The sequence below is a fragment of the Armigeres subalbatus genome, chromosome 2 (assembly GCF_024139115.2).
Source record: "Armigeres subalbatus isolate Guangzhou_Male chromosome 2, GZ_Asu_2, whole genome shotgun sequence".
NCBI classification, from domain to species: domain Eukaryota; kingdom Metazoa; phylum Arthropoda; class Insecta; order Diptera; family Culicidae; genus Armigeres; species Armigeres subalbatus.
Window position 1 is genome coordinate 240,649,411 of NC_085140.1, and position 23,091 is coordinate 240,672,501.

Genomic DNA, 23,091 nt, shown 5'->3' on the forward strand with positions numbered 1-23,091 from the left:
ATGCCCTGCCCATCGTACCCTTCCGGCTTTAGCTACCTTCTAGATACTGGGTTCGCCGTAGAGCTGGGCGAGCTCATGGTTCATTCTTCGCCGCCACACACCGTCTTCTTGCACACCGCCAAAGATGGTCCTAAGCACCCCCCAGACAACCAGAATGCATGCATAATAGAATTGTTTTTCTGTTATGCGATGCCTATGCACACAAATTTCATCGCTTACCAGTCGCGAAAACGCTTTTTGCGTACAAAAGTGGAGGCGATATATGTGCATTTCTTATCCGACGTTGAACGGCAGTGTATGCGATATGCACGATTTTTATGCGAGTTTGTTCGTTATACATTGCGATGTAGTTTGTGATAACAAACTCTGTTTGACAGATAATCCGATTTCGTTTGAGTTTGTTTGCAGGAATATGCGATGTCAACATATGAAGCTGGAATAAACTCGCAAAATAGCCTACTGTGCGGGAAAGTTTATAAATAAACTGATGAGCTTCGCACCACAATGCGATTTTGATGAAATTTGGATCGGTAAACGATTTTAATCGTACATTCTTATGCGATGTGTGGTTGTCTGGGCCGTCTCTCGAATACTCCGAGTGCTTACAAGTCCTCCTCGAGCATTGTCCATGTTTCATGTCAGTAGAGGACAACCGGTCTTTTAGCGTCTTGTACATGACACATTTGGTGCGGTGGCGAATCTTGTTTGACCGCAGTTTCTTCTGGAGTCCGTAGTAGGCCCGACTTCCACAGATGATAAGCATTGTTATCAGCCATTAGCAAGGATCCGAGGTAGACGAATTCCTCGACCACCTCGAAGGTATCCCCGTCTATCGTAGTACTGCTTCCCAGGCAGGCCCTGTCGCGCTCGGTTCCGCCCACAAGCATGTACTTTGTCTTTGACACATTCACCACCAGTCCAACTTTTGTTGCTTCACGTTTCAGGCGGGTGTAAAGTTCTGCCACCTTTGCAAATGTTCGGCCGACAATGTCCATGTCATCCGCGAAACAAATAAATTGACTGGATCTGTTGAAAATCGTACCCCGGCTGTTACTCCCGGCTCTCCGCATGACACCTTCTACACAATGTTGAAAGTGCACGAAAGTCTATCACCTTGTCTTAGTCTCCGGCATGATTCGAACGAACTGGAGTGTTCGCCCGAAATCTTCACACAGTTTTGCACACCATCCACCATTGCTTTGATCAGTCTGGTAAGCTTCCCAGGGAAGCTGTTCTCGTCCATAATTTTTTCCATAGCTGGGTCCACAAATTAGAATTGTTATAACTTTTTTATTGTTTGGCCAATTTCGGATTTTTGGGCTGTTTCGAAAGATAGTTTAATCATCTTTCAAGTTACCTAAAATTGACCATGGGTGCGCGGGTACCTCGTGGGGAGTGGCTTTTGTGAATGAGGTTACAAAAACAATGATTTTTCATGCTTATTTTACTTATATCTGAAAATCTCACCCATTTTGAACTGCATTTGCATCAACAAGTTATGCAGGGTGGCGCTGAAAAACAATAATGCTGCGGACCAGCTCCCGGCCTAACTTCTCAAATATGGCAGTGAGCAGCTTTATGAAGTTCTGCACCATATTATGTCGAAAATATGGAAAGACGAGGAAATGCCTGCTAGCTGGTTGGACGGCCTCATTTGCCATCGCTTTAAGAAAGGGCACAGACTGGAGTGCGCCAATTACCGAGGAATAACCCTCCTTAATTCGGCGTACAAAACTATGTCCCGTATTCTGTTCAACACATTGAGACCGCTTGAAGAGTCCTTCGTCGGCGAACACCAAGCAGGTTTTCGTGAGGGCCGATCAACGACGGATCAAATGTTTACCCTGAGACAAATCCTTGATAAATTCCGGGAGTACAACTTGCAGCCACATCATCTGTTTATTGATTTCAAGGCGGCGTACGATTCAGTGAAACGGAATGAATTACTGCAAATTATACTTGAACATGGTTTTCCGGCGAAACTGATACGGCTGATTCGTATAACGTTGAACGGATCGAAATCAAGTGGAAGGGTTGCGGATGAAATATCGACGTCATTTGTTACCTTAGATGGATTAAAGCAGGGTGATGCACTCTCGAATCTACTGTTCAATATAGCGCTCGAGGTAGCGATTAGGAAAGCCGGTGTGCAAAGAAGCGGTACCATTATCACAAGAGGGAGACAGTGAGGCTTGGACTCACGATCAATACCAGCAAAACGAAGTACATGGTCGCTGGCAATCAACGTGGGTTCATTAGTGGTGGTGGTGGTGGTAGCGAAATGGTGCTGGATGGTGAAAATTTTCAAGTGGTAGAAGAATTTGTGTATCTTGGAACATTAGTGACTTGCGATAATGATGTAACCCGCGAGGTGAAAAGGCGTATTGCAGCTGCAAATAGGGCTTAATACGGACTTCGTAACCAGCTTAAGTCTTGTAGTCTGCAAACGAAAACAAAAAAAAAATAGAAATTTGAAAATCAAAACCCACTTGTGTTGTCCCATCTTGCTATTTATTCGCATAACAGTCACATTCTAGATTTCGATACTCTCTCGCACAAAGTATCAATGTAATTATGGTCCGTGCAGTTCTATAGCAATGTATACAGATAAAGAATATCATGCAAAATTTTCAGAAAGATTGCTGGTTTTATCGATTTATTAGAATTTTTTTATTTTCTCCATGTAAAACGAGTTTGAAAAGTTCAACAGCATATTTCTCAAGTTGAAGAAAACTGACATGGGACGTTTATGCGAATAGGGGCAGTATATTTTTCTATGGAATTTTCTTATATTTTTATTTTGTGGAAACATTTTATTTCTTTAAAAAATTGTAATAGTTTATTGCTAATATTGATTTACTTATGGAAATTTTGAATTTTTTTAATGGAAAATTTTGGTTCGATCAAAGTTAATTGCCTATTTCCGGGGATTAAACCACCCGACTTGGACATTAATTTACAATGTTGTGAAAACTCATATGTGAATATGTACGTTATGTGGAAAATATTGATTTGGAAAAATGTATTTTTCAATTCAATATCTTCCACATAACGTACATATTCACATATGAGTTTTCACAACATTGTAAATTAATGTCCAAGTCGGGTGGTTTAATTCCCGGAAATAGGTAATTAACTTTGATTGAACTGAACCTGAGTTGCGTGCTCTTGCCTACGCAATGCGGTCGGGTCTGAGCTTGACGACCGACTGGCAAATAGCTTACACAACCTCACTTGATCAGTACAGTTGCTGATGAAGAATGTGTACAGCCGCCAGACATTCTAAATTCTCACGCTCCTCTAATGTGAACGTGTACTATACACATGCGGAAGTGTTGCCTTGAGAAATGGATTGCGAGTGATTTGACTATGCGTCCAATTTGGGAATCTCGAGCTTGTTCAGTAGCCGCTAGGTTGCGAAGGCCGACGGAGGTCTTTCGTAGCTTAGTTGGTTAAAGCACCAGTAGTCCAGCGTACTGTAGGGTCATGGGTTCGAGTCCCATCGAAGGGAAAGTAATTACCTCCAATACATTTTCCAAATCAATATCTTCCAAATAACGTACATATTCACATATGAATTTTCACAACGTTGTAAATTCATTTCGTACATAATTTAAATAAGACTTATAAACGTACTTTTTAGCCATGCACAAATTCAACCCGGTTGAATTGATTGGATGATACACACACGGAGCGGTTTCTTCTTAGGCATCAATCCGCCCTTCTCTCTGAAATGGGTAGTCATATAAAATTTATGTAATTTTCTTTCTCGCCTTCTGAATTGCTTAGCATTTTCCTGCTAATGTTTATGCGGAGCGATTCCTTTCATTTGTATCTGGTATTTTTTATGGAAATTTTGCGATTGCTAAGCGGACCTACCTTCATCAACAAGCGACGGACAGGAGGAAAATGTGCAAACGCCTGTCAGAAGTTTTCCGAATCTGGGCTGTGGTATATAATTGAAAGAATGATTGAGGACGTTTTTTCTCTGTTGTTACTTCGCACTAATTTATTATCTTAATGTCATTATTATGCTAATGCTTAAAATTTTAACTGCTTATTGTTTTGTGTTTGTTTAGGTATTTCTTTGTTATAGCTTGCACTGCTATTTCATTTCGTTTGTGGGCGTTTTGTTCACAAACCTAGGCAGGTATTCGTTCATTTGTCGCTAGTATTTGTATCACTCACTACGCTTGTCAAGTACACTGGCACTAGAGCACTCTTTCTCCGAGCATAACACAGCCAAGTTCTGAGCGGTCTTGAAGCATCTACACTTCCTCGACTTGGGGCCATACGTTCTGGCTAACAGGTGGCGTCTGCAAGGGGCCTTTGATTTCCCTGCACTCCGCTAGAAAATGTGCTATGCCTTGGTAGTAACTGGAACGAGGGACAAAAAACAGAGGAAAACGCTCTTAAATGGGTGTAATAATCAAGGCACATCATTCATATTTAAATGAGGCTGGAAAATGAGCCACGGTGATGGCAGTTGAAACGTGATAGCAGGGCAATAGCAGCAGAGGCCGTGTTTATTGTACCGGCACAGAAGCCAATATTTTCTCCGCCTGCCGGAAGAACGGGTTGCAGGGTTTGAAATTCGACCAACCACTCAACCCTAGCGCATCACGTCTTCCGCTCGAGCCCAAACAACAATGACTTGAGTACACTGCGGGTTCCAACTGAGTCCTACAACAGGGGGAATAATAATTATTTCCAACAATTAATCATCTCGCGAAAAGATTCTATTAAGTAGCATCTGAGACGAGCGTCTCAAGCAATACCGACGGATCCTGTGAGCTTCCCGTAAAAAGTTAATTTTTCGATATATATCATTTCATTATGAAATTAATAGCGCAATAATTCACCGCTGAGGCAGCAGCTCATATTCCAATTACCGGAATATCAACGGGCAATTCGGATCCGTGCGATACATAAATTGACATCTGCTGTGCCATCTTCTGGTTGAGCAACATCAATTTACCTATTTGAAGATCAGAAGTAAAACGGGAATAATAGTCGCATTTAGATGCCATCACAACTAATGGAAATTTCTTTCATAACTAAAATCTTCTGAAAATTTAAAAAATCAAACAAAGGTGGTTTTCTAACTAGAAACGAAATAAACTAAGCCAGACATATTTTCCGCCTTTATCCTGCCATACATAATTAACACCCATACAATGAGTTGATAGTTAATGAATGAACCATCAATCGTCAAATATATTCCGTTTCATTTGCTATTTGCTGTGTCAGTCCAGCTGCAGCGGTGTCGATCTAGTTGACAATCATGATAAACAATGTCAAACAATCAATTATCCCTACCAAGAGTATTGCAACGAGCTAATAAGAAATTTCCCTGCATTTGTCAGACCCATGGATTCTAGGGTAAACTGCCCAATAGTGGACCCCCAACCAATAGTGGACCCTCCAGACATTTTTTCATTATTACAGCACAATGGAAATTTTTTGATATGAAATTCCATCGGGAGAACCTACCTTACAGTCCTATGATTTGATTACATGCATTGAAAATGCTCTGGAAAGTAAAATTAGTTGATTTTTTACAATTCTATAAAAAATGAACACGAGAGTGTCCATTATAGGAATATTTTGGGGGTCCATAATAGGGAAGAAGAACGTCCCGAAACGAAACATGAAAATCAAATGAAGTGTCGACTATAGGAAAGCAATTTCCTATTATGGACCCCCAGGGGGTCTACTATAGGGCAAATTTAGTCCAACTTTAGAATGTTAATTTCAAAGAATAACGTCGAGTATTTGAGTGTTTTATGTATGTATCGTGAAGAGGAGATGCAGAGCTTGATGTTAGACATCACGCAAAATTAATATTTTGACAATTTCCACTCCTTATGCCAGGAAGAGCAAAATTTCGCTACTAGGGGGTCCACTATTGGGCATTTTACCCTACTTCCTTCTTTCGACCGATGAACACTTATTTTGTTTCTAAAGTTTTCCACTGTGCTCAATTGACTCCCACTGCGGACGACGGCAGCGTTCGATTTTCTACCATGGACATGGTCACTAGAGAAGACTGTTTTTTTTCGACGTCGGTCCGATTTGTATCGGACTTAATTAAAAGACAAAGCAATAAAAAAGCGACAGGTAGCGTATTTTTTTTTCTTATTTGTTGCTCGAAATTGGTTGCAAACGACGTGCGACAAATGCCAGCTTTCCATCGGCATCGAAACACCAAGCCACACGGCAGGAGTTAGTCAGAGTTTCATTAGCCACTCGATACGTGTCAGTCAGGAAATAAAACATTATAGCATCTGGATCTGATTCTGAAAATCAGAATCGATTTATTTAATTTTTTTTGACTCCGATTCTATTACTGATTTTCGAAAAGATTATCAGCATTTTGTTGATGTTTGTGTTTCTATGATGTTTTTTTCTTCACATTTCGTTCAATTTTTTCATCATTTCCCAAAAATAATTCCTAAACACAATCATTTTGTATTTTGTATTTTATTGAGGGAAAAGCCCGCTGGAGTGGAGTTTGTCAGTTAAAAAAAAATCCTTCCCCAGTAGGCATAAAACCTCTTTTTTTTCGGTATCAACAGTTAACAAACCAAATGATACAATGATTTCTTAAAACTAACATCATTATCACTAACACGTTAAAATCTTACATTATTATATAAAATATTATATAAAATGTATTATAAAACTTTAGAGTTGATAACGACGATAATGATTAAAATTCATCTTCAAAGAATAACGATAGGCTATCAATATAAATTTCCCAGTGAAGATTTTTTCGGATTGCCACAAGAAATTCTTTCCTACTTCCACCAGCAATAAATTTGAATTGTTACAAGAAAATTCGTTTGAATTTCCATAGAAAGGTCGAATGAATTCGTCCAAATTTAGCATGAGATTTTTTTAATTAGCTCTGGAAATCTATTTGAATGGCAACATGAAATTTGTTAGAATTTTATCGGAAAAAAGGGGCTGCAAATCTGATCGAGCGTCTGTCCACCAAGGAGGTGAGCTCACAATTGCGTCTGTTCTCCATGCTAGGGGTGACTAATCAACATCACAGCAAATCAAATTAAAACTGCACACTTTAAAAACATTGAAATTTGGTTGGAAAGTAAAACCTGGATGCAGATACAAGACAAAAGACATCAATCAAGGTAGAGGGAGTTATCATCCACTGTGGGAGTCCCCATCGACAAATTTTGACCAGGTGGCAAACTATGGATGTAAGGATATCCAGAAAACGTGCTGTATGCCTGAGTTGAATCTGTATAAACGCTGTATGAAATGAGTTGAAAAAATAAATATTTATAATTAACTGGTCTAACTGGTCTTAATTACTATGTCTGAACCTCGATTCATGCATATGCAAAACATGTGATAGATTTAGTTCGAAATGTATTGTATGTATTGAAATGTATTGGAGGGTAACCACTTCCTTCGGTGGGGTTTCATCCCACGGAAGTGAGTTTCGAAGAGTGAGTTCTGAAAAATAGATTGCGAAAGTTCGGCTACGTACCTGATGCTGGACATTTTGGTTTCAACAGTACCCATTTAGCTGCTGAAGATGACGGAGGTCCTTCGTAGCTTAGTAGGGAAAGCAACAGTCTAGCGTACTGGTTTCGTGGAATGAAACCCCACCGAAGGAAGTGGTTACCTTCCAATACATTTTTCTAACTAAATCTATCACATGTTGTGCATATGTATGAATCGAGTTTCAGAAAAAGTTATTAGGACCAGTTGATTTTTTAACCATAAATATTTAGCTTATACCAAAGATTTACTCGAACATGTAGAAAATGTTATTTTTCAATAACAAATATCTGACGAGGATACAACGAGATACAAATTATATCACTTGTAATAGAAAGCTTTGAAGCTTATCTTTTGAATGTGCATTGAATTGGCTACCACTTTTTGCAACCTTGCGAGATATTTTGGTGTGAAAAATGTGTAATTTTGTTCGTAGATCTCTATTTTCCTTCTAACAATTGAAAATATTGTTATGATTAAGTAATTGAATGCTGTATTTTTATGTGCTGAATGAGTTTCTAGAACATTGTTAACCTCAAAAATTCGACCATGCAAAGTTATTCATTGTATACTAGTTTTTATAGGGTTAAATGACCTATTTTCTAAAATTAAGTCATATTTTGTTCGCTTGAATAGATAGACCCGTAGTGTCTTTGACAAAGTTTTTCTGTACATTATTTCTGACTACTTCCCCAAAGACGCCATTTTGTTTCAACATTTTTTTTTAAATATTTTTTTTATCTCTATCTCTATCTCTATCTACTTTTAGGTGAATTAATCAAAAATGAAATTTTATCAAATGATACTCCTTGATGTATGCAAAATACTTGCTGAACATACTATGCCATTTAAAACACAACTTCATACCGAAAAAGCTGACGATCACGTTTTTCGGGATTTTAACATTTGTCATTTGTAGTAGATTCCAAAAAAGTTTGGATATTTTCTCCATTTACTTGCAAAAATGGAAAATTTCTCCGAACTTGAAAAACTTGTATACAATCTTTGGAAAGACTAAGTTTGAGATCCTCGAGGATCATGCGGATAGTTTGGCCGATTTCTGTTTTAAAAGCTTAAATACTGCACATCAAAAATTACATTATCATGGCATTTCAGCCATGATACATTAAATCTTTAATAAACAGAATAGTTTTCATTATTTGAATGTAGTAAAACATGTTACACTCATAATTTGAAACAAGCAATAAGATCCACTTGATGGAGTGCAAAATTTATTTAACGATTTAGCTCAAACGGGACTCCTGTCCGTTTTACCCACCTTGTCCATTTTACCCCCACCTCTCCTAATTGATCTAGCGAAGCTAAATATTTAGGACTTCTGCTAGATCAAAAATTAACTTTTAAAAGTCCATTTGAAGGCATTCAAGCCAAATGTAAAACAGAAAATCAAAACTTTGTCTTGAGAACGAACTTTTGATTTACAAACAAATTTTTAGACCAGCCATGTTGTATGCTGTGCCAATATGGACTATTTGCTGCAATACCAGAAAAAAGGCACTTCAGAGGATTCAAAATAAAATTTTGAAAATGATTCTGAAGTTGCCTTCGTGGTAACCTTCGTGCCGGGCTGCGAAATGGTGAGTTGACATCCGGGAAGGGGCGCCTAACATAGCTCTGGTCCTCACAAGTTCCAATACTCACGCTTCCACGGGTCTTCCGATGACAATTGACCGCCAGCTAAGGGTTGCGTACTTAGCTGGTAGTGCAGCCTGGGCACTGTTGTCCTTCTGACATCAGCTAGAGTGAGAGGGTGCGTACTGTGGGGTCTGCCTAGGATGTGGTGGGGTTCGACAGTGGGCTCTGTTGAACTTCTATAAAAAGCTGCATGTGTCCCCAAGCAGGCCCTATCAAAGCGACCGTGTGCCGCTCAAAGCGCACTAGCCTAGTCCTGGTGCTGGGTGGGACTTTAAACAAATTTGACCCGACTGATCGAGCGTCTGTCCACCAAGGAGGTGCGGCTCCAACAGCGTCTGTTCTGGCATCCAGCGGCTGAGTATGAAATGCTATTCCCCGGAAGCTATACCTAAGATGGCAGCCCCATCCCGGTGGATAGGGAACCTTGGGCCAACAACCTACTGTTCCCGAAACATCAATTTGTTCGAGAATCCGATAATGAAAGAATACGGACTGATTTTACGGCGACGACTCTTAGCGCGAAACAACGGACACAAATAGGAACATGGAACGTTTTAACCCTAGCCCAGCAGGGTAAATTGGCACAACTTGCCAATGAGGCACGCCGTATGAAGCTTGAGATCCTGGGACTGAGTGAAGTCCGTTGGCCAAACTTTGGAGAACACAGAACGCCGTCGGGACAAGTTCTGCTATACTCTGGTTTACGAGGTGAACACGCTCCCCGGCATCGCGGAGTTGGCTTCCTACTAAGCGCTCAGGCACACTCTGCGCTTATGAAGTGGGAACCTATAAGTGAAAGGATAATCGTTGCCAGATTTAGAACACGGGTCCGAAACCTTACTATAATCCAATGTTATGCGCCAACCGATGCTGCCGATCTGCAAGACAAAGAGAACTTCTACAGTCAACTCAATGCCGTCGTAGATAGAATTCCGAAGGGTGATATCAAGATCTGTTTGGGCGACTTCAATGCGAAGATCGGATCCGACAACAACCATGAGCGCATTATGGGACGCTATGGTCTCGGAGAAATGAGCGAAAACGGAGAGCTGCTCGCAGAATTTTGTGGTAATAACGTCATGGTGATCGGGGGATCGCTCTTCCCTCATCGACCGGTTCACAAGGTCACGTGGGTCTCCCGTGACGGCTTTACAGAAAATCAAATCGACCACATCTGCATCAGCCGAAAATGGAAACGGAGCCTTCTTGATGTACGGAATAAACGTAGTGCCGATATCGCGTCTGATCATCACCTCCTCATCGATCGGCGAAATACGCCTGCGCATTGCGCGGATTCGTCGGCAGGAGGAAAGAGTTGGACGACGATTCAACACACGCCGACTGGAAGATGCCACGGTGAAACGGTCCTTCGTTGAAGAACTGGAGACGCGTGCTGCAGATATTCCGGAAGGTGGCAGCGTGGAAGACCAATGGACCGCCATCAAGAATGCCTTCATCGCCACCAGCGAGAACAATCTGGGTGAACTACGCACCCAGAGAAAACAATGGATCACCGATGAGACCTGGAGGAAGATAGAGGAGCGAAGAGAAGCCAAAGCCGCGATAGAGCGATCGAAAACCAGAGGAGCCAAAGTCTTAGCCCGTCAACGATACACGGGTCTTGAGAAGGAAGTAAAACGCTCATGTCGGCGGGACAAGCGAGCGTGGGCAGACTCTCTGGCCGACGAAGGAGAGAGAGCCGCCGCAACCGGGGACATTCGCCTCCTCTACGATATCTCACGACGCTTAAGCGGGGCGAAGATGAATGCAACGATGCCTGTGAAAGACGCGAATGATCAGTTATTGACCGACCCAACTGACCAGCTGAAACGCTGGTTCGAGCACTTCGAACAACTTTTTCAAGTGCCAACCAGGCCATCACCACCTCGGCATGATCTGCCTAGGATCCGACGTATAACACGTGTCAATACCGAAGCTCCATCACTGCTAGAGATTCAAACAGCCATCCAAAGCATGAAATCGAATAAAGCCCCAGGGGTCGACCGCATATCAGCCGAGATGCTCAAAGCTGACCCCATGACATCCGCTCAACTACTGCATCGTTTATTTCGTAATATCTGGGACACCGCAACTTTCCCGGTCGACTGGATGCAAGGTATCTTAGTGAAGGTGCCCAAAAGGGTGACCTGACTGTATGCGATAACTGGCGAGGCATTATGTTGCTTTGCTGTGTACCGTTCTTAAAGTTCTGTGCAAAATTATCCTAGCCCGGATTCAGGAGAAGATCGATGCGACTCTCCGGCGGCAGCAAGCCGGATTCCGTGCCGGAAGATCCTGTGTGGACCATATTGTCACGCTCCGCATCATTTTGGAGCAGGTCAACGAATTCCAAGAGTCCCTTTACTTGGTATTCATTGACTACGAAAAAGCTTTCGACCGTCTCAATCACGAGAATATGTGGGGCGCCCTGAGACGCAAGGGGTTCCTGAGAAAATCATCGGCCTCATCGAAGCACAGTACGAGGCCTTTTCGTGTAGAGTGCTGCACAATGGTCCTGTCCGACCCTATCCGGGTCGTAGCTGGTGTGAGGCAAGGATGTATTCTATCACTGTTACTGTTCCTCATCGTAATCGATGAGATTCTGGTAGATGCAATTGACCGTGAACCAAACCGCGGGCTGTTATGGCAGCCTATAACCATGGAGCACCTAAACGACTTCGAATTGGCGGATGACGTTGCACTACTTCGCGCAACGGCGCTCTGATATGCAGAGTAAGCTCAACGACCTTGCCGATCGCTCCTCCTCGGCAGGTTTAGTCATCAACGTCAACAAAACCAAATCGTTGGATGTAAACACGGTGACTCCTTCCAGTTTCACAGTAGCCGGGCAACCAGTGGAGAATGTTGAAAGCTTCCAATATCTTGGTAGCCAAATGGCGTCAGACGGCGGTACCAAGATCGACATAGGCGCACGGATCAAGAAAGCAAGGGCTGCCTTTGCGAGTTTAAGAAATATCTGGAAAACAGGCAGATAAGTGAACGCACCAAAATACGAATTTTCAACTCTAACGTGAAATCTGTGCTGTTATACGCTAGCGAAACATGGTGTGTATCAGTGGAGAACACTCAACGGCTGCAGGTGTTCATTAACAGATGCCTGCGGTATATAATTCGGGCCTGGTGGCCTCACAACTGGATCTCAAACAACGAGCTCCATCGTCGTTGTCACCAGAGGCCGATAGCAACAGAAATTCGGGATCGGAAGTGGGGCTGGGTCGGCCACACTCTACGTAGGGGCGGAAACGAAATCTGTAAGCAAGCATTAGACTGGAACCCAGTGGGACATCGCAGCAGAGGCAGACCCAGAGGCTCATGGCGGCGAAGCCTCAATAAAGAAATAAAAGAAGTCGACCGAAATCTAACCTGGCAACAGGTTAAAGCGATAGCCGGGCATCGCTCAGGATGGAGATCTTTCAAGTCGGCCCTTTGCACCACCGGAGGTGTACAGGATCAATAACTAACTAACTAACTTCGTGGTATAGTACCAATGAACTTCACAGAATTTCTAATATTGAGACATTGCAACAAATGTCTAACAAAATAATTTCCAATTTTAGACAAAAATCGTTGCACTTCAATTGCTTTTAAGTTGAAAACATTAACTTGTCGTAAGACGAGTTTGTACAATCCCATTCAATTCCACCACTTAATTGTACCTTTGCAGATACGTATTTCGACCTCAACAGTATGGTCGTCTTCAGTGTCTCGTACTTGACTCGACTTAGTCTCGAGTTAAGTACGAGACACTGAAGACGATCTTACTGTTGAGGTCGAAATACGTATCTGCAAAGGTACAATTAAGTGGTGGAATTGAATGGGATTGTACAAACTCGTCTTACGACAAGTGAAGACATTCCACTAAAAAGCTCAAAATAATTTTCTTGAAAACATTATAATTCCTAAATGGTTCAATTCAATCAGAGGAAAAATCCTAACTGCCAGAGTCAATTGATATGTATTAGGGAAGATCCATTTATTACGTAACGCAAAAATTGTCCATTTTCAACCCTCCTCCCCCTATGTCACACTTTTTGAATAAAAAATAACTTAAACACCCCCCCTCCCCCATCAAAGCGTTAATTAATTTATGGATGCTCCCTTAATAACTAGCTGTATGTACCCGGCCTTGCTCGGAATTGTCAGTTTAGTTCGCAGTCTTTTTTCACAATCGGAAAATGATAAAACCAATTGTTCAAAAGGATAATTGTGTTTTCTTATTGACACTACACCATTTGATTAAAAAAAAGGCAGATTTCACTTTTAAAAACATTGACTGATTTTTAAGAAGGGATCAAACCCACAATCGCCTTATTCCGGCCAAACGTCTATAAAAATCCTGATTACTTCACCTAGCGGTGTTGGTGCCTATCTCGTGCAAAAAAATACTAAAAACTATGAGTGAGTGTTTTAAGCGTGTTTTGCACATAGAAAAGAGCATTTTAGCCATGACTCTTGATCCCATGGTCCAATCTGGCCAATTTTCAATAGCAAATAATGGGATAGGATTCCCCGTCGAATGGAACTTGTTGCGAGTCATTCGGCCAATGCTAAGTTTTAAAAAGTGTGTCACACACACATACATACATACACATACAGACATCACCTTAATACGTCGAGCTGAGTCGGTTGCTATACAAAACTATGGGTATTCGAGCCTTCTATCAAAAGTCTGGTTCTGGAGTGATTAGCCTCTACGTATACTTAGTATACGAGAAAGGCAAAAACATTCACCGATGCCTTATTCCGAGAAAACGCATATTTTTAACCCGGTAAGATGCACGGCTACAAAGTAACACCATGCTGAGGGTAGCTGAGTTCGATACCCGGTCCAGTCTAGGAAATATTCGGGATGGGAATTTCCTCGACTTCCCTTGGTTTAAAAGTATTATCGTGTTAGCCTCATGATATACGGATAAAAAAAAATTGTAACTTCGCTCAGAAACCTCTCAGCTAATAAATGTGGAAGTGCTCAATGAATAGCTGCGGGGGAATGTAATGCCAATAAGAAGAAGCATATTTTTAAAGAAAGGATCACACCCACCATTACCTTATTCCGGGCCAACGCCTACTTTTAAAGAAGCAAACACATCCAGAAGGAAACACATTAAGTATTGCTTTTTACTGGGCAAACCATGATTCCGATAAAGAGTAACAATTATCATTGCTTTATACCCGGCTAATGCATGCTTTCTATGAAAGGATTTTGTGTACAATGATACAATGTGATACAATTAAATATTACTAACCGTAGTTATTTTCACCACCACTTTTGATGCTGTTCATAATTGTCCCAAATGTTCTTCATGCCGAATGACCTTAGGCTAAATATTGTCATGACCATTTTCAGGGAAATGTCATTTTCGTTTAAGCCATTTCTGGGCAAATGTTATTCCCGAGAAAATGTTATTTTCGAGGATGAACTAAATAACAGGGTATTGTTCTTCTTTATTTAAGTGATTTTCATTAATAAGGCATTTAAATTATGTCTAAAAGGTACATCTTCTTCTCCAAAGAGCATACCTAACTCTCATCCAAATTTGGTTGAAATCGGGGTTCAGAAGTTACACTGAGTTGATCGATAACTAAACAATATCCCTCCCCCCACATCCTCCCCCTTTTTCAAAGATCATCCCTAATCCACTATCGTCGTCTTACCGCACGGCTAAGGAAGGCCCCTTCTTCGAATTACTATACAACATTTATTCCACCATTCGGGCTGGACTATTTTTATCGGTACGGAATGGAAAATAGAGCTACTACTAACCGTCGGCTCGGGTTCTGCGTACGATTATTGACGACGTACGGGGACCGCACTCTCGGAAATGATCCACGGGAATTGGCTTAGGGATCTTACCTTCAACGGTTAATGGGCGACCGCCGAGTTTCGCTTTTTGACGAGCGACTTCCCCCCTCCTGCGTTTGGCTACCTTTACAGGCGCACCTTAACGCACGCTCGAGCTCTTGATGTCCGTTGGACAAAATGGCGGGCTCTGTAGACACCACACGTATTCCCGTACCCAACTCCGGCCGAATACTCAAACTCCAGCCCGTACCAAAAAGCAAGATGCGCTGGAAAAGTCCAACGCGAATTCGTTCCATCAAAACAACTCTACATTTAACATTATAATTCGTTTTACCTTTTTGTACGTTTCACTTAATAATACGGTGTTCGCGAAACTAAAAAAAATACGTCCTTATGACGTCTGCTACGTTAACTGCTAGTTTGAAAACTTTATTAAAATAAACACAGAACAATTCACTCCAATCACACTTTACCTCTTAGTCAAAACTCAATTTAACATACTGAAAAGCTTCGTAGCCTACTCGCAAACACTTCTAGTCACCAGCCGTTTACTTAGCGAAATGATCAAGTTCTTGTTTGATTTTATAAAGAAACTTATTCGTTGAAAGGTCGCCAATTATTTTAAATTTGCGCCAAATAAATTTGAAAAGGCGCAAAAAGTGCGCGCCTTTGGTGAATCCATAAAAACGAGCACATGGGAAACAAGCGAAACTACAACAGTACATTTTTTTTGGGCGTAGAACCACTGCGTCCATAGAGTTGAACTTTTGTGGTATACCCCTGATTACTATTAACTATTCGCATATTCTAGGTTGATCACCATTTGTCAAGTAAACAACCTAAGACGCGTATTTTCCCAGTCCGGTATAATTGAGTTCTCGCTTAACTTTTCAAAAGGACCTAAGTAACATTTTTTTCATGAATTATTTTGAATAGCGCAATCAACAGAACAACATGAAAGCTTTTGATTGCAGTTCTCAAATTAATTCATGAAAAAAATGTTACTTGGGTCCTTTTGAAAAGTTAAGCGAGAGTTAATAAAACTCACTACCTTTCCAGGATTTGCAGTCCAAATATCTCCTGGTTGCATAAAGCCACTATTTAGAAATTTAGATCTACTCTTGTACAATGCATCACAACTTTTCCAAATGTACGATTATTTCGTTCGGACGCAAACACTCGCCCTACCATTTCGACTATACATATGGAGAGATACCGCTGAAGCGTGAATCAACAGTGAAAGACTTGGGAATACTCATCGATTCTAAATTAACCTTCAAGGACCACGTTTCGTATATTGTATCAAAAGCTTCATCGCAGCTAGGATTCTTGTTCCATTTTGGAAAGCAGTTCAACGACGTATACTGTCTGAAGGCACTATATTGCTCCATTGTGAGTCCTATTTTGGAGTTTTCGTCAGCCGTTTGGTCCCCATATTACCAGAATGAAATTCAACGAATTGAAGCTCTACAAAGGAAATTCATCCGCTTTGCACTGCGTCGCCTCAGGTGGAGGGACCCGCTTAATCTACCCAGTTATCCTAGTCGATGTAAGCTGATTAATCTGGATCTGCTTGAAGCGAGGCGGAACGTGGTAAAAGTCTGTTTTATCGTTGATTTGTTACAAAATCATATAGATTGTTCATCTCTGCTAAGTGCGTTGAACATAAACTCCCGTTGTCGCAATCTTCGCATGCACTCATTTTTTAGTATTCCCACCGCAAGAACCAACTATGGGTTACATGAACCGTTGCGTAGTATGTGCCGCTTGTTCAATACATGTTATTTTGTGTTCGATTTTAACGTGTCTAGGGAAACAAATAAGTGTAGTTTTAAACGTATTTTATGTTAGATTTATATATAGTGTAGTTCTGAAGTCATTGGGGTATAATTTTACCTGTTGGCCTAAATAAATAAATAAATAAATAAATAAATAAATAAACTGCAAAGCAGATGTTCCGAGGTTTTACGTTTCATGTTACAGAAACGACAGATATCATTCTGAATCTGGCCAATATTTTTCAAGTGATATCTGCTCGGGCAGTGTCCGGTTATTAGGCCAGTGAAGGTGCAAAGAGCTCCCTTGCAGAGCTCTAAGAGCTTTTCGGTTACTTTAACATTGGGAATTATAAATCTCTTTAATTGAGCACACTTTTCGGCGACCAACCAATTGGTCATCAACCTTTGTGCTTCCCAGGATTTGAATTCCAATTTTATGGTACAGTATGATATAACGCAGAAAGGTTTTTATTTATTTATCATCAGACTAAGGCCTGAGTGGCCTGTGCTGCACATAAAAGACTTCTCCATTCAGCTCGGTCCATGGCTGCACTTCGCCATCCACGCAGTCTGCGGAGGGTCCACAAGTCGTCCTCTAACTGATCGATCCACCTTGCCCGCTGTGCACCTCGCCTTCTTGTTCCCGTCGGATCGTTGTCGAGAACCATTTTCACCGGATTACTGTCCGACATTCTGGCTACGTGCCCGGCCCACCGCAGTCGTCCGATTTTCGCGGTGTGAACGATGGATGGTTCTCCCAACAGCTGATGCAACTCGTGGTTCATTCGCCTCCTCCACGTACCGTCCGCCATCTGCACCCCACCATAGATGGTACGCAACACTTTCCTTTCGAAAACTCCAAGTGCGCGCTGGCCCTCCACGAGCATCGTCCAGGTCTCGTGTCCGTAGAGAACTACCGGTCTTATAAGCGTTTTGTAGATAGTCAGTTTGGTACGGCGGCGAACTCTATTCGATCGGAGCGTCTTGCGGAGTCCAAAGTACGTACGATTTCCAGCCACTATGCGTCTCCGAATTTCTCTGCTGGTATCGTTATCGGCGGTCACCAGTGAGCCCAAGTACACGAATTCTTCAACCACCTCGATTTCGTCACCACCGATAGAAACTCGTGGTGGGTGGCTTACATTGACCTCTCTTGAGCCTCTTCCTATCATGTACTTCGTCTTCGACGTGTTGATGACTAGTCCAATCCGTTTAGCTTCGCTTTTCAGTCTGATGTAGGCTTCCTCCATCCTCTCAAAGTTACGTGCCATGATATCAATGTCGTCGGCGAAACCAAATAACTGGACGGACTTCGTGAAAATCGTACCACTCGTGTCAATCCCTGCCCTTCGTATTACTCCCTCCAAAGCGATGTTAAATAGCAGACACGAAAGACCATCACCTTGCCGTAACCCTCTACGGGTTTCGAAGGGACTCGAGAATGCCCCTGAAACTCGAACTACGCACATCACCCGATCCATCGTCGCCTTGATCAACCGTATCAGTTTATCCGGAAATCCGTTTTCGTGCATTAGCTGCCATAGCTGGTCCCGATCGATTGTATCATATGCGACTTTGAAGTCGATAAATAGATGATGTGTGGGCACGTTGTATTCGCGGCATTTCTGCAATACCTGACGTATGGCGACCTGGTGTGTGGTAGAGCGTTCACCCATAAATCCCGCCTGGTACTGCCCCACGAACTCTCTTGCAATTGGTGTTAGTCGACGGCATAAAATTTGGGAGAGTACCTTGTAGGCGGCGTTCAGCAATGTGATTGCGCGGTAGTTGCTACAATCCAGCTTATCGCCCTTTTTGTAGATGGGACACACGACACCTGCGGCAGAACCTCATCCTCCCAAACCTTGGTAATCACCCAGTGCAGCGCTCTAGCCAGTGCTTCACCACCGTGTTTAAACAGCTCTCCTGGTAGTTGGTCAACTCCAGGGGCTTTGTTTTTATTCAGCCGGTCGATCTCCTCCTGGATTTCATGGAGATTCGGAGCCGGAAGTCGCATGTCCTGCGCGCGTGCTCCTAGGTTCATTACCATACCACCACCGTTGTCTGCCATATCGCCATTCAGGTGCTCTTCGTAGTGCTGCCGCCACCTTTGGATCACCTCACGCTCGTTCGTAAGAAGGTTCCCGTTTATGTCCTTACATATATCGGGCTGTGGCACGTGGCCCTTACGTGAACGGTTCAACTTCTCTTAAAACTTTCGTGCGTTATTAGCGCGGTACAGTTCCTCCGTCTCTTCACGGTCTCGATCTTCCTGCTGGCGCTTTTTCCTCCGGAAAATCGAGTTTTGTCTGTTCCGCGCCCGTTTGTATCGTGCCTCGTTCGCTCTCGTGCGGTGTTGCAGCAATCTCGCCCATGCTGCATTCTTCTCCTCAACTAACTGCTCACATTCGCCGTCATACCAGTCGTTTCTCGATCCGGAGCCACCGTGCCTAGTGCAGCGGTTGCGGTGCTTCCAATGGCGGATCGAATATCTCTCCAGCCATCTTCATGACAAGCTGCGTCCAGCTGCTCTGCCGTTGGGAGTGCCACTTCCAGCTGCTACGCGTAGTCTTGGGCTAGTCTACCGTCTTGTAGCCGTCTAGTGTTTAGCTGCGGCAGACGACTCCGACGCGTGTTGATCACCGTCGAGAGTTTTGAGCGCAGACATACTGCGACGAGGTAGTGGTCGGATTCAATATTCGCACTGCGGTAAGTGCGAACTTTCGTGATGTCGGAGAAGAATTTACCGTCGATTAGAACGTGGTCGATTTGGTTTTCCGTTACTTGATTAGGTGATTTCCATGTGGCCTTGTGGATATTCTTGCGGGGGAAGAAAGTGCTTCGGACTACCATTCCGCGGGAGACTGCAAAGTTTATGCATCGTTGGCCGTTGTCGTTCGATACGGTATGCAGACTATCCGGTCCGATGACCGGTCTATACATTTCCTCCCTTCCTACCTGAGCGTTCATGTCACCGATGACGATTTTGACGTCCCGCAGTGGGCATCCATCGTATGTCTGCTCCAGCTGCGCATAGAACGCTTCTTTCTCGTCGTCGGATCTCCCTTCGTGTGGGCAGTGCACGTTGATGATGCTATAGTTGAAGAAACGGCCTTTTAGCCTCAGCTTGCACATCCTTGCGTTGATTGGCTGCCACCCAATCACGCGTTGGCACATCTTTCCCAGCACTATGAAACCGGTTCCCAGCTCGTTGGTGGTGCCACAGCTTTGGTAGAAGGTAGCCGCTCGATGCCCGCTTTTCCACACTTTCTGTCCTGTCCAGCAGATTTCCTCCAGCGCTACGACATCGAAGTTGCGGGGATGTAATTCATCGTAGATTATCCTGTCGCAACCTGCGAAGCCTAGCGACTTGCAGTTCCATGTTCCAAGCTTCCAATCGTGATCCTTTTTTCGTCGCCTAGGTCGTTGCCGATTGTATCGAGTCGTATTATCTTCTATGTCGTTCGTAATAGTTGTTTTTAAAGGCGGCTTATTGGGCCTGCGCAAACCTCCTGTCTCGTCGGAGGGCCGTCGTGTCAGGGCTGTTTAGCGTCCCACCTAACACCAGGACTTGGGCTTGTGCGCTTTGAGCGGCACACGGTCGCTTTGGCGGAGCCTACTTGTGGAGTCATGCAGCTTTTTATAGAGGTTTAACAGGGACCACTGTCAAACCCCACCACATTCTAGGCAGGCGCCACAACTCCGCAGAAAGGTTCTGGGCCAATAAACTGTGTATTTGAACCTCGTTTCGCAAGCTCGTCTGCCTTTTCATTACCTCCAATGCCACAGTGCCCTAGAACCCAGTACAGATTTACGGAGTTCTCTTGGCACACCTTTCGAAATGAAAGAATGCAGTCCCAGACAAGTTTTGACGTACATTTAAAACTACTCAACGCTTTGAGCAAAAATCTCCGCTTGGAACACCGTTGGATAGTTTCCCATTGCCACTGAGATCGCTATCCCAGGGCCGAAAATTCACCCGTTTTTGTTCCTATTTTTGAGCCATCTGTGTAGAACCGTCTCGAACAGTGGGGCCTCCGACATCCCAAACCATACGTGATGGTTCATATATGTTGTAAGGAATGTCATAGTTCTCCACAGGTTTCATCCAGTCTCCATTCATATTCATCACTGGCCCATATTGAAAATTTTGTGAAATACTCAAGTGGCCCACTAAATCGCCTGACTTGTATAACTTCAATCGTTTAAGTTGTTGCATATTCTTTTCCGCTTCTAACTGCACGAATTCATACAATGCAATGGTGGCAGATTAAGAATTGCATCTAAAGATTTTAAAGGGGTGCTGCGCATCGTTCTAGTTATAGCAATGGACAATAACCTTTGTAGTTTTGTCAGCTTCTTCTGTACAGTAGCCTCTTTTGTTTTTGGCCACCAGACAAGAGAAGCATATGTCAGTTTTGGACGAATAATGGAAGTATAGATCCACTTTATCATTTTTGGTCTTAAGCCCCATTTTCTTCCAAATGTTTTAGAGCATATCCAGAAGGCACTAGTTGCCTTTCCGATTGCACACTCAATATGAGCATTCCAGTTCAGTTTAGAATCCAGACTCCCAGGCATTTGACCTGTTCACTAAGCTGAATTTCTAGTCCTCCAAGCTTTAGAGCTTTTAGATCAAGTTTCCTTTTCCTAGTGAATGGCACAATTACAATTTTTGACGGATTAATGCTAAGGCCTTCCTAAATACACCACGATTGGGTGAAATTTAGAGCCCATTGCATTCTTTCAGAAATGATATTGTCGAATTTCCCCCTCACTATGATGACAATATCGTCAGCAAAGCCTACAACCTCGAAACCTTTTTCTTTCAAGCTTCCTAGAAGATCGTCTACAACTAAGGACCACATTAGTGGCAACCTTGAAGGCAACCTTTGGTTGCCATACTGTAACAGACGAACTTCCCAGCTCTGAAGAGATTTCTGTTTTTGCAAGCATGCTGTGAATCCATTTGATAATGTTCGCGTCGAAGTTTCTTTTCTTCATGGCACGATCCATTGACGAATAAGAAGCGTTATCGAAAGCTCCTTCAATATCCAAGAAAGAACAAAGTGCTATTTCTTTTACCGAAAGCGCTTTTTCCACTTTAGATACCACTGTATGAAGTGCCGTAATCGTTGACTTACCGGACTGGTAAGCAAACTGGACCTTAGACAGTGGATGTTTAATCATGTAATTTGAGTTGATATAATCACTCAACACCTTTTCCATAGTTTTCAACAGAACTGATGAAAGACTAATGGGCCTGAACGATTTAGGATGCGTCTTATCTCGCTTTCCTACTTTTGGTATAAAGATAACTTTTACTTTCCTCCATGAAGATGGAATATAATTGAGTCTTAGACTTGCCTTAAAAATCTCAATTAACGGCGGAATCAGCACTGCTTCGCCGTTTTGAAGCATTGCTGGAATTATTCCGTCCGGTCCTGCAGACTTGTAAGGCTCAAAAGATCTCACTGCATTCTCTACCCTGGCTTGTGTAAAGATATCGTCAGCCAAGGCTTGTGTAACATTTTTCGAATCATCAGACATTTTAGTTGGTCTTGACAACAGTACATAGTCAATTTCTATTTGGATAATAATTTAGTCAAGACACAAACCTCGCATTCGACATACAAATAAAAAAAAATCAAATTTCTTTTCGTCCAATTTGAAAATTATTTATGTAATAATTTAGCATTTAACTAATTCCAAATAATTTAAATTTGTAATTTTACTTAAAAAGAGAAAAACGTCATAAATTACTATTTTGAAAATTTATCGCGAAAAACGTAAAACGTTACAAGTGTGTAAAAATTGTATTAACAATGAATCACGAATCATTAATTAAAAATTAAACAAGTCAGTATGCTCTATTTTTTGCAATCTCATGTCTAACAAACGAATGGTATATCACTTCATTCAATGTCTTGAAATGTTTCTGACAACTAAATACATGCCTGGCAGTAATATGGGAAATTTACTTCATTCTCAACCACTTTTCCACCTGTGGGTAAATAGCCTCAAGAGGAGCACAATTGCAAAGAAAATCATTTCCCCCCTAGCCAGCCTAATCCGATCAACCGTCAGCCATTAGCAAATCTGGCGATTAGTACGTATTTCCTTTCACCGATCAGAATCCCCACTTCTCATTTCCCCATTCACGCTGAAATAGCAACATCAACAATCACTTCAATTATGTAAAAGAACCTATCAAGTGATGTAGAATAATCCTATCAATATACGTACAGCACGCGAACAAATGTCAATCTTTTCAATGGTTGATAGCCACCGCCACCCCGGGGG

The 23,091-nt window shown here is 42.4% G+C and overlaps 1 protein-coding gene across 1 annotated transcript in view; it reads right to left on the reverse strand.

Moving 5' to 3' along the window:
• Positions 1-3,980: 3,980 nt before the first annotated feature.
• Positions 3,981-23,091, reverse strand: part of LOC134211982 (protein ABHD13) — a 58,004-nt gene continuing 38,893 nt past the window's right edge. The window contains exon 3 of the mRNA XM_062689420.1: positions 3,981-4,377. Within this exon, the coding sequence (XP_062545404.1) occupies positions 4,269-4,377 (109 nt within the window). The 3' untranslated portion in view covers positions 3,981-4,268. The remainder of the gene's footprint in view (positions 4,378-23,091) is intronic.